Below are 13,358 nucleotides of genomic sequence, written 5' to 3' on the forward strand. Positions count from 1 at the left end.
TTTTCATTTTATTACAAATTAAGAAACGACTCACCTTAATGGAAGTAGGAAATTAAGGGAACTGCATACATATAGCATAAAATAAACCACTTTCATATGTCAATCACAACAACCTGCACAGCATAGGAAAAGACTTGCACGGTATATAAAGAGCACAACTTTTGCTCAACATTCATGAACTTTATATACTAATAAAGTTAAAAGTTTATATCCACTAAATGTACTTGTATGTAAGTAACTTATTCTTGTTCAACGCTATTGGATCATAATGCACGTAGGTTGATTGTTGGATTAACAATTGGTTGAAACTTGAACGATCAATAGCTGTTAGCTGGGTCGCCAATTCCATAACAAACATGCAGGACAAGTCGGCATAATTCTGAACATGCATAATTGCTCGAAGGCTCTGGCAGCATCAAAATTATCCTTAAAATCCTTACCAATCCTAAATGCATTAAGATAACCGAGCATTGCTCGGTGGCTAGCAGTGTTCTCGTGCACGAAGACCGTTCGGAATATGGTTATCCTTTGTGGAGGTTGTTATCTCTATTTTTCCTCTAATCTTTCTCGTGGCATCCCATTAAAAAAACATCACCCATGTGGCAATGCCTTAGTGCTAGGATGACGTCCACATCATCCATAAGGTTTACTGGTGGCTTAGGGGGTGTTTGTTTCCAGGGGCTAAAATTTAGCCCCTAGTGACATAGAATATTTAGACACTTATTATAAATAGTAAACATAGTTTATTAATAAAACTCATCTATAATCTTGGCTAATTCGCGAGACGAATCTAATGAGCCTAATTAATCCATTATTAGCCTATGTGATGCTACAGTAAACATTTGCTAATTATGGATTAATTACGCTCAAAAAATTCGTCTCGTGGATTAGCACTCATTTATGAAATTGGTTTTTATTAGTCTATGTTTAATACTTTAAATTAGTGTCCAAACATCCGATGTGACATAGGGCTAAAAAGTTTAGCCTCATCTAAACAACAACCTTAGTATATAAGGTGTTGTTCTACCACGAGTTGTCTAAACTTGACACAACTTAAGTTAGCTAAATGTAATCTAGTTAAACTTATGTTTGTTTTATGATATACTTATGATACAGTTATCTCTTCAATGAATAATACCATAACTGTAACAAACTTAAAATCAAAATATGGCTTTATTTTTTAACCATATATTTGACAAGTCAACTAAAATATTATAAAAACCTTAGATAATTTGAGCATGTCAACCAATAAATCTCTAAGTTTGTATACACTTCATAGGTCTGAGTGTGCATAGGATTGTGTGGGTCAAGGCTGTTTGTGGTTGTGTTCAGGTTTTACCACCATAGTAATTTGTAAGTGCATTGATTTCTTTTCTCTAACGCGCAAAAGATTTAAACGTCAATTTATTAAAAGAACAGAGGAGGAGACAACATGCCACTTTGCAAGGACCAACATGCGATATATCCCAGAGAGACAATTGCTGAGAGGATGAACTGGCTGGAAGCCTGGAAGATATGAATTGTTTTGAACATAACGGCGTATCATAATCTCCGGATATCCGACTTCGTATTTGTATGCGTTGAAAACCTATAATATCATTTGCATTTGGGTACCCAAAAAAATTACCTAGATGTAAATATACCGGGTAGGCGTCGATAGCTGGCGCATCACCATGGTTTACGACAACTAAACAACTAAACAACACAACTAACGCTAGGTTTATCCCAAAATGGGAAGTGCTAACTGAACAACACAAAAAAAAAAAAGGCAAGAAGTGGATGCATTGGTGCTAAGCAGATTTACATGGCACAGCTTAGCAATGTACTCCTATTTAAACTGCAGCAGCTTTAATCCTTCCAAAAGAAAAGAAGGGAACCTTCAGTCGGAAACTTTGTCATGACAACATGGCACTTCTCTTGGTTCTGCAATTTCTACCGTCACTTTGAACTCAGAAAATCAGAACCCGACTGGCTGCAGCAGCTTGCAAAGTGGCAGCAACACAGCAAAAGAAGTCGCAAGAAAAATATAGAAACGAAGGTAAGATCAACAGGACACGAAGCTCGGCCACAAACAAAGCTGCAATTGTCCAAAAAATCCTTCGATCCAAACACAAAAACAGCTCGTACGTACGATCACATCAGACAGTGTCTCCGACATGCACTCATGCTCGCACAGATCTGATAGTATCTTTACATTTCAGTGCAAGAAAAATGGCGGCTCTTTATGACGCCAAGATACGTAGTAGAAATTATTTTCGGAAAACCGGATATAATTGACCTAAAAGACTTTCTTTGTAGCTCATGTTGTTTAACCGAACAAAAACTTGTTTATTTAGCTAATTATTGTAGTATAGTTTGGTAAAATAGGGCATATGTGAATTGAGATTTTAAAAAATAGACAAAAATTCAGATTTAAAAATAAAGATATTATAATCTCCATAATTTTATATTGTTATACGTGAGGTGATCTAAAAATAAAATACTTTTGGACATAAGGAGTATACGGCACTAACTAGAATACAAACAGTAGCATTAAATAAATAACTCTAGGGACTACAGCTCCTGCACATGAAACGTTAATTAATGTATCAAGTGTTAATCAAGTTAAGGAAGAAAAGTCCGCTTTACTGCTCACTAGAGATCGGAGTACAAATGCAATGAAATGACGAGTTGCAACACGACATTGACATGACTACCACAGGTCTTGGTGCAAATAATTCATCACGAACGGATAGAAATTGCTGCATCTGACGGAACAAAACAACTAAGGGGTGTTTAGTTTCCAAATTTTTTTTTAAAAAATATTGCATCAAATTTTTCAACACCTAAATATAGATGAACTAAAAAACTAATTATAAAGTTATGAAAGAAATCTTGAGACGAATCTTTTAAGTTTAATTAGTCCATGATTAGCAATAATTGCTACAGTAACCAATATATACTAATGACGGATTAATTAGGCTCAAAAGATTCATCTATTCGTCTCGCGGTTGCTATGCTAGCCATGAAATTTGTTTTTTGTTTTCGATGTGATGTTTTAGCCAAAAAAATTTTGGCAACTAAACACCACCTAAAAAAATCCCAATCAATGAGGGGTGTATAGATTAAGAAAATTTTTTTAAAAAATATCACATCAAATATTTGACCGGATGTCGGAAGGTGTTCTCGGACACGAATGAAAAAACAAAAACCACGAGACGAATCTTTTGAGCTTAATTAATCCATCGTTAGCACATATTGGTTACTGTAGTACTAATGACTAATCATGGACTAATTAGGCTCGAAAGATTCGTCTCAAGATTTCTTCCGTAATTATGCAATTAGTTTTTTGGTTTATCTATATTTAATGCTTTATTTAGATGTCTAAAAATTCGATGTGATGTTTTTGAAAAAAAATTTGAAAACTAAACGAGCCAAAATTTTTCTGTGAAACAAACCAAAATTCCCACCACTGAACTATCTGCAGCATATTACTGTATATATAGGAGTATGTCAAAAACAGAAAGCTGCAATCCTCAAGTGATTAAGCGACATTACTGAACATCATGCGCCTAGTAACGGAAACGGTTCAACAAACAACCCATCAGAAGATTGGGGCAATGTTAATATTAAAAAATGCATTCTGCAAACAAGTTAATGGACAATATATTCCACTAGATAAAATTCACTTCGAAAGGTTAGATAGCGGGATGATCACACTTCACCAGTTACTGGAAGCAATGCATAGAGACCATCTGACCATGAACAGGAATAATACGATGGCATATGTTCGCCATCCAGACCGCAAAGCTAGCACATTAATGATATCAGAATACAGCATCCACAATAAAACAACATTAACAAGACCTCTTGTTCAACACATCCAATAAGGCTAGCCACCAACACAAAAATTCCATGAAATCTACCGATGTTTTGAAAGGGGTCATACTAACAAATCATATTTATAATAAAAAGAAAATTACTACTATATCTATATCAATTCCTTCCATCCGCTTTACATTTAATTGCAATTATGCGAACCTGCATGATGCACTCCTTAAAGGAGCATAAGAACTGGTAAACAAACATATGCAAGATTATAGGTAGACAAAAGAATAAGCAACGCATTATGCTTTACTTATATTACTAAGGTAAAAATGTAAACTCAAGAGAATGAATACTACAAAACTCATAGTAGTGAGAACTTTCCTAGAATTAAGAATTTCATCAGTATTTTCACTGGTAACAGATAGAAAAATGCTAGCCAAACATCTGGGTCATTTGAAGTCAACAACTTGTTAGTTTAGAGGGGAAACGTAGGCCATAGGTACGGTGTTACCAAAAAAAATGGATAAATCATATCGATCCAGAGATAATTCAGATTTTAGTAACAAACAGTTCAAATACTGAAACAACCTTGCACACAAGGGCAAAACTATTGTTTTCCTGGTAAATACTGAAACAACCTTAAAAGACTACAATACAGTCGGAGTAGTTCTGGTGCAGTGTATTTTTATAGATTACCTTTGTAGAACTATCATTGTATTGTTACCATGTGTCAAAACTACACTTTAATAATCTACTTGTAAAACTGCAATTGGTAATGTTATTCTATACAGCCAAATAAACATTTACGACTACATTAGACCACTACTGAGTGTAAATGGATTACTTAATCTGTTGTTCTGAGAAGTGAAACCACAATACAGGTGATTTTGGAATGATTTTATCAAAAAAAAAATTTCTAGCGCTGGCTTTTAGAACATAGAGAATATGTATATCAAAAGTTTTAATTATAAATTATTTTTTGTTTCTAAATATGCAGTTAGGCTTTTCCATGAAAAAACCAAACAATCACACTGAGGAATAACAATAGAAGTGTCGATTATGTGATAAGTTGTGATAACATAACAGCACTAGTTTTCTGACAATATTTTCTTAAAAGACACATTAGAATTCCTAGAGGTAAAAATACGTTACAACTAGCACGAGTTTCACTCCCGCTGGAAGAAATAAACAGAGATAAGATTTACCTGAATCGGAAGATTATTTGTTCAAACGGGAAGTCAAAGGGATCACTATCGTCCCACAAGACAAGCAGCAGATGTCCACATTTATAGGTACACGAATATATTAACAAGAGAAGTAGAACAAGTTTCCCAGCTAAAATGATGCACGTGACGATGTAGATGCATATCCACATTACAAAACGGATGCACTAATTAACAGCTGCGGGGTTGCTCAACAAGTCATGCCAGATGTCAATGGAGAAACCAAAAGAAACCATGCATGCATGTCAGTAAGAATTTGCTCCTTGTACCGTGCTCATGAATACGCAAGAACCACAACAGTCTGGCAGTATTTGCAACAGTTACGAAACACCAAGACTGAAAAGTCCTACAATGACGGATCAACAGTTCCTCATTTAAAAATAGGACCGTCTACTGGGTATACACCCGGGAGAAGCAATAGCTAGATAAAAAAAATTTTAATTAGTCAAATGATAAGGGGTTATTTAGATCGAGCTAAATTTTTTGGCCTCATGTCACATCGGATGTTTAGACACCAATTTAAAGTATTAAACATAGACTAATTAAAAAACTAATTTCATAAATGAGAGCTAATTCACGAGACGAATTTTTTAGCCTAATTAATCCATAATTAGAGCATGTTTACTATGGCATCAGATACGCTAATCATATATTAATTAGGCTCAATAGGTTCGTCTCGCAAATTAGTCCAAGATTATAGATGAGTTTTATTAATAGTATATATTTACTATTTATAATCAGTATCTAAACATTCGATGGGAGTGTCCCAAACACCCCTAACTTGTTTCCTGGGAACTGATCACAAAGTTCGTCTTGCCAGGGCCTATGAATACTTTCTGATACATCAAATAAAGCAATATGAACAGTAAACGTGTCCCCAAATGTTGGCAACAGTCGACAGGGCGAAATGGACCAAGGCCTTGATCGCATTCATGAGATAACAGCAATTTGTTGAGGATAAGATAACCGGACCACATCAATCCAAAATATTAAGAAGTTCTTCACAGCTCATGACTGCCTAGACGAGACCATGTGCAGTTAACTGGCCCCAGCGTACTAAGCAGGCCGACCAAAATTTTCGCAGGGGCAAAGCAAATGAAAATACGGTACAGCGTACTGTAATCCAAGACAAGGAGTAAAGGAACGAAAGAAACAGCCGTAAACTAAAAAGCATGTGTCTTTGTGCAACCAGTGCATGGCTATGCTTTTACCACACCTTTCTTTCTTTTCACATCGCGTCATCCTCGATGGGATCCGGCACAAGGAATAAATATGGGGACTCGAACAAAAAAAATGAAGTGAAGGGAGCAGGAAACCACCATGATCCTGCCTCCCCTTGCCCTCAACATGTCAAAAGAAGAAGAGGCAGCCATAATCTCGCTAACATAATTTAACAACAATAAGATGCCTATAATATGGGCAGGAATGCTCTAATCACATGCATTGCACATTGTCGTCACGGATACAAGTTCCAATGCAGGTAGAAGATGCTCTATCAGCACAAAGCCAAGCCAAGAACCCACGCGTCCCTCACCTACCCATAGAAAAAGAAGAGATAAGAGTAAAACAAAGACAAAGAGATTGCAGTGCAGACAAACAACGCATTGGAGGCCAAATTAAGCACGCAAAAGAGTGAATGCCAAGCAAGAGTCAAACTTTTCAGCTCAAAATGCTACTACCCTCACAATAGTATTTGGGTATTTCTATCGCGAGCCCGAACAGTGTACGCCTCTAGCTGCTGCTCGACTCGAAGTGACCCTCATGGCCACAGGATGGCTTGCACTCCTGAGCACATCCCCATATAAGGAAAAACACCAGGCATTGGGAACATGAACCACAAGGCCACGAGCCCAAGAACCAAAAGGCAATATCTTATGCTGACTGATTTAATCTTGCATTATCTTCTTTGGAATTCTTCCTAACAATTATTAATCTCTACTCCAATGGAAAAAAGAACAGCTACTACTGCTAAGGTACCAGCTAACAACAATTCTTCGATGTTACTAGTTTACAACGACGACGACACTAACACCACCGAAGATAAGTAGTAGTACTAGAACAAATAGCATGCGTTGATGCCCTGCGTGATGATACGGGCACAACGAGAAAAAGAGAATTGTACTAGCAGGAAGATGGAAAAAGAATGGCAGTAATGGTGTAACCTTACTCTTCTATAGGAAGCTCAGTTCATGGTGTTACCATAGCTCGACCCGCCGAGAATGTGGTGGCCTCCTCCGCCGCCGCTACCGCCTCCGTACAAGTCTGACGGCACCATGGAGGAGCCACCTTCCCTCATGGCATTGCTACCGGGCCCGGAAACGGACGCCCCGCCGAGATGGAGCTCGGAGATGTTGGGCACGCCGGCCGTCGAGTCGTCATTGCTCGTGGCCGCGAGGCGGCCGTCGTCGACTCCCTGGTCGTACAGGAACCCCTTGAACACGTGGCCGTTGATGGACACCGTCGCCTGGTACGCGTACTCGTCCTCGCCGTCGTCGATGGACGTCACGCGCACGCACCTGAACACCGCCGGGGCGCGCACTTGCCTCGGCAAGCTCTCCCTAAACGACGGGTCTGCAACGACAAGCTTAATAAATTGAGCTACTCGTAGATTCGCAGGAGATCGATGATATCGAATTGCGGATGCGTATTGATGAACGTGCAGTGGGATCAACGGCGCGTTACCTTGATGGCTGGAGGTGGTGTCGTAGCTGCGAGGAGTGGTGGCGTTGGAGGTGGAGGTGTGCGATGTCGTCGTTTGGGACGTGAGAAGGCGAGGCTTCTTGGAGGCGGAGGCGGCGGCTGCCGTGGTGGCTGTCGCTGGGGAAGACGAGGCGGAGCCGGAGCCGGCGAGCTGCTGGCGCTCACGGCGGCGAGCGGCCGGCACCCAGGTGCTCTTGACGTGGGTGGAGCAATCGAAGCCGCGGCTCTTGCAGCACGTGCGGCAGCGTTGATGGCCGCAGTCTTTCTTCGCTTGGTTGCCGCAGTCCTGGCACGTGGCCGCGCCGGAGCCGGACGATCCGCCGCCGGTGTCCAGCATCGGGAGGGGCTTCTTAAGGTAGGGGAAGGCGCTGGCGCTAGGGTTAGGGTTACCACCCGCCGCCGATGACGGCGACTGCGGCGGCGGCTGCGACTGCCAAAATTGGATCGCGCTGCTGGCCGCCGCGGCGGACGCCGACTTATCCGGATCAAGCACGCAGGGGCCGGCGGAGAGCAGCGGGAAGATAGGATCGACCGCCGCCGCAGCCGCAGCCGCCGCGGCCGCCGCCTCGTGGTGGTGGTGATGGTGGTGCGTGTGGTGGAACGAGGCCGCCGGGGTGACGACCACCATCCCGACGTCGGCCATCCCGTAGTTCACCGCCTGGCGCGAGGCGGCGATGGACGAGGCCGGGCCCCACAGCCCCGCGCCCAGCGAGGCGCCGGAGGCGGCCGCCGCCGCCGCCGCCGCCGCTGCGCTCGCATTGAACCCGAGCGAGAGGTCGTCGCCTCGTCCCGCGGCCGCCGCCGCCGCGGATGAGGCTACCCAGTCCGCGAAGGCGCCGGTGTCCGATGGGAAGCGCCGTCCCGAAGCCACACTTATATCCCCCTGATTCCGCAGCTGCAAACGATAAAATTACCGCTTAATTTCCGCACTTAGAGCCTAGATTAGTAGATTTCTCTCTCCCTAAAGCTACCACCGCTACTCGCCTACTCCTCCCCCTCTCCCCTCGAACAGCAGCAGCAGCAGCAGCAGCCGCCGGCGGCGGCATGAGAAAGTAAAAACAAACCCAAAACGAATCAAAAACTAAACCCAAAAACTGAAGAAAGGAGGCGAGAAAGTAAAAGGAGAGGAGAGGAGACGAGCTAATAAGGCGGAATAAAAATCTCGGCTACGACTACTCACGCAGGAGGCTGAGCTGAGCTGAGCCGCAAGTCACGGCAGAAGTCTCCTCGATCCCGTAGTGCACTAGACTGCCCTGTCTCTATCTCTATCTCGCTCTACCAGCAGCTCGCTTACTTGCTGCTTCTGCTGCTACGGCTCCAGCTCGCTCTCTCCTTTTTTCCTTTCCTTTTTGTCACTTGACGCTGCACATTTGGGAGGGATTTGTGTGCGTAGGAGAGGAGAGGAGGGTTAGCTAGCTACGCTATACTAGTAGTAGTAGGATAGGAGGCGTAGGAGAGCGATGTGTGGAAGGGTCACTCGATGCACACTCCAATAGTTGGAGCAACGAAAGAGAGAGGAGAGGAGTCGTCTCGAATTTAAGTGGTGGTGGAGACCGGGAGAGGGGAGGAGTGGGGACTCTGAAATTCCTCTGGGAGATGAGATCTTCTCGATCACTCCCTATCGACGACGAGACGATCTATCTTTGGCGGTGGGAGGGCCTTTTTATTGGCCGTTCCTTCGCTTTGGCCGCTCTCTTCTCTTTTCTGCGCTCCATGCCTCACATACGGCGAGCACACACACACAAGACACGAATCCTCTCGCTTTCTCTGCAGCGGCCTGACGAGCTTCTTCTGCAGCTGCTGCTTCTGCTGCTGGTGCCGTTGCTGCTGCTGCTGCTGCTGCGGCTGGCTCTGCGTTAAAAGCTATAGCGAGGCGTGGATCTATAGATTCTCGTCTGGTGGCTGGCTACCAACACCGGTATCAATGTAAAAAATCACGCATCCCCACACGCACAAGTGACAAAACCTCCCTAGGCCCTTTGGCTTTCGCTACCGGTTACCCTTCTCTTTTCTCAGAGAGTTGCCCCCTTCCAACTTTACCGCTCTTCTTCTGTAAATGCTATGCTAGCTAACAGCATCAAATGACTCTTTATATCAAATTGTATCGATTATGTTATAAAAGTAATTTTTAAGAGACTATTTATATGACTTATCATGTTATTTGCATGACTAAATTTTTCTCTCAATGGCCATATTTGAATGACTAAATTTTTCTCTCAATGACCAAACCTAACATGTCTTTCTCCCACCAAGTTCAATGGCTATCTATTAGTCTCACATAAATGATCCATACTTTCTACAGAAAATATAGAAGGTGAATATGGAAAATGGATGTGAAAAGTTTGTTAGAAAATATAGAAGGTAAATATGGAAAATGGATGTGAAAAGTTTGTTGGAGGTGATGGAATTTTCAAAATTGGGATAGTACTAAGGATTTAGGCCGCTTTCATTAGGGAGAGGAATAAGATAACTTACCCGATACGAAAAACGTAGTAATAAATAAGTACATGATTAATTAATTATTAAAAAAATATGAAATAGACTAATATGATTTTTTGAAGCAACTTTACTATAGAATTTTTTTTGTAAAAAATACACCGTTTAGCAGTTCGGTAAACGTACGCGTGGAAAACGAGAGATAAGATATCTTATCCGGCTGCGGGATGGGGCCTTAGAGAGTGGAAATACAGTGTCGGATGGAATGCAAATTAATTTAGAAATGTAATATTTTTACATGAATGATGAAATTAAAATTTGGAGAGCAAATTTTAGCTATGCTCGTAGAGATATTATAACCTCGCGAGTCACAACTGCTCGAGTACACATTTTTTAGGCAATAGGTGTGATTTTCATTTCACGTGAATATCAATGTTTTCAATTTGTGTTCCAATAATGTTATTGTTGTGCTCCGGCTAACTCAGCAACACAGAATGTAACGGTATTTGTAGTCATTTTATAATTTCTACGCTTTCCCATATTAGGTAGCACTGCCGTGACTAAGGCCTTTTTTTTAATTTCTAATTTTTTTCCAAAAACATCACATCAAATCTTTGGACATCTAAAAAAACATTAAATATAGATAAACTAAAAAACTAATTGCACGGTTACGGAAGAAATCTTGAGACGAATCTTTTGAGCCTAATTAGTAATAAGTGCTACATTAGCCAATATGTACTAATAACGGATTAATTAGGCTCGAAAATTCGTCTCGCGATTTTCAGGCTAACCGTGAAATTCGTTTTTTCATTCGTATCCGAAAACCCCTTCCGTCATCCGATCAAACATTTGACGACACTTCTCCTAAATTTTTTTCCAAACTAAACGGCCCCTAAATATATGCCTAGAAGTAGAGTGAATGTGATGTTAAAAAAAACAGAGAGATCTAGCTTTGCACTTTTGTTTATTTGTTTTGAGTGAAAGTGAACTTCCAAAAGTCTGTATGAAAAATGTACTTACGAATGGGTGAACTACTGTGGTGATCACGTATATATTGTTGTATCCATATATGAACCTTTATCTTGATATTAATTACAATAAATTTGAAATTTCAATTATAGATTTTTTAAATTGTATTTCTACAGCTAATCTTATTATACTTTTCTTTATTTTTTAATTCTAATTAGTTTTGATACTTGTATTACATAAAATCTTTTCTGTAGAATAAGTTTTCAGTTAAAATTTTGGATACCTCTAAATTGTATTTACATGATGACTCTTTACATATTACTTATTTTTAACCAAAATTTTTTGAAGTTTTCAAGTTGTATTTGTAAATAGACTCTTCACTCAATGTTAGTTTTTTGTAATTTTAATGTGAATTTTGGATTTTTCTAAATTTTATTTACACGTGGAATTTTTTACTTTTATTTATTTTAATATTTTAATAGAATTATATTTTTGTTTTCATTGATTTGAAATTTTTTAACCTGTGAGATCGAACGTCGTGAATCATTTTCCTAGTAATTTGTTTATATGCTCTCTCAAAAAAAGTATTTTTTTTATATACAATTGATTGGAGTAATGATTCACACGCCCACGGTTCCGCTGGTCTATGTTTGAAAAATATGATTTTTATTTCGTTCTATATTGTTTCTCCAATATTCATGGATGATGTCGACAACCTTCTATGTCCATCCATAAGAGTTCCTTTCGATGTTGAAATTGTGTGCACTTTTGGATAACCTTTGTCAACATAATAACCCCTAGTTAGTTGTTTACACAAAATAGGGATTGTCTAAATAGAATTCGGATGATTTTTCTGTTAAGAGTAGAGCGCATTATATTCTTTTGTACACATTTATATTCCCGATGAGCTTATATCAATGCACTGTACGTTGTTCGATTCCCAAATTTCTATATTTTGGCATTTACAACCTCCAAACAGCCATTTTTCTTGACCTTCGGGTCAAGATTCAACGCCTACACCATTATTATCCCCCTCCCCCCTCCCTCGTCTTATCTAACACAGTATTAACATGTCCAAATGCTAATTGGATCTTGATTAAATGGCTACAAAAATTGGCTAACGCACAACGTTGTTCGTCCTTTGTATTATTACCTCCGATTCTCTAATTTATTTAAATTCACGTTCTAGGCCCTTCTTAATGAAAAAACAATAACTTTTTATATCTAATATTTTTTAGATGAACATAATACAATTTTTTAGAAAAAAAATATTAACATTCTCTTGGTGATGTCCTAAGCACAAGTGGAAGTGAGAAGATGAGATTGTTAAATGTTTACATGGAACTCCTTTTCCAATTCTATCCTTTGTTGGATTGTTACTTGAAAGCCAACACACCACTGGAACTTCGGAAGTTCTCCCTCCGGTTTGATAATTTCGGTCATTTTAGACAAAAATATAACCTTGTAAATTAATTTTTGACTATAATATTCTATTAAAATATAAACAAAAATAAAAATATTTATTTTTATTAAAGTACTCTCAATAGCTCATGTATATATGTCATCCTAGTATTTCTAAACTAAATATTTTAATAATTATTATTAGTCAAAGCTTTAAAAGTTTTACCATACTTTTGTCTAAAATAACATGAATTATTCCAGTGCATTTATCCGTAGAATGTAAGTCGTTTAACTAAAAGACCATGTCGCGTTGCATCCGTTTTGAGGACGTAAGGTACAAAAGCCCATGTTGTAGTCCGGGCGCTGCTCCATATTGGGTAGAAGAAGAAGAGAAGCAGTAACGCACACTGTATCATATCTCTACCTACTCTGCTATTCACAGCAAGCTGCAGCAAGTTCTATGGTTGGGGCATGGATGAATGACTCTTCCGTTCCGCCGTGGGCTCTCCTCCTCCACTCTCGTTTTGTTTCATTCGTGCCAGCGCCCCACTAATCAGGACGGTGCTTCATTAGAAAAGGAATTACGTATTTTTATTAGTAGGTTATGTTAGGAAAAATACGAGGCATTTTTCTAGGCTTTTGTGCATGTGTTTGGGAGAGAGAGAGGAATAGACACATGCAGCAGTTGTTGTCACGCCAATGATTGATCCGATGGACGGACGTCTTCAATGAATAATTGAGGACCCTCACGGTTAGGCGACGGGGTTGCGTTTCAAACATGAAACATGCCTGCATCATATCCAAGCCAGCGAGACGGCTGGC

At 40.1% G+C, this 13,358-nt stretch overlaps 1 protein-coding gene across 2 annotated transcripts; it reads right to left on the bottom strand.

Moving 5' to 3' along the window:
* Positions 1-5,824: 5,824 nt before the first annotated feature.
* On the bottom strand, positions 5,825-9,157 carry LOC102711766 (protein LATERAL ROOT PRIMORDIUM 1). 2 transcript variants are annotated; one of them, XM_040520593.1, is made up of 3 exons: positions 7,713-8,837; positions 7,198-7,601; positions 5,825-6,564 (listed from the first exon to the last, which is right to left on the bottom strand). In XM_040520593.1, exons 1-2 carry the CDS (start codon positions 8,371-8,373, stop codon positions 7,213-7,215), a joined length of 1,050 nt encoding a protein of 349 aa, XP_040376527.1. In that variant the 5' UTR covers positions 8,374-8,837; the 3' UTR covers positions 5,825-6,564; positions 7,198-7,212. The 2 variants fall into 2 exon arrangements, with proteins under 2 accessions (XP_040376527.1, XP_015691020.2); XM_015835534.2 differs by lacking the exon at positions 5,825-6,564 and adding an exon at positions 8,911-9,157 and having other exon boundaries at positions 6,610-7,601; positions 7,713-8,625.
* Between the last annotated feature and the right edge of the window lie 4,201 nt (positions 9,158-13,358).

The sequence above is a fragment of the Oryza brachyantha genome, chromosome 1, assembly GCF_000231095.2.
Source record: "Oryza brachyantha chromosome 1, ObraRS2, whole genome shotgun sequence".
NCBI classification, from domain to species: Eukaryota; Viridiplantae; Streptophyta; class Magnoliopsida; order Poales; family Poaceae; genus Oryza; species Oryza brachyantha.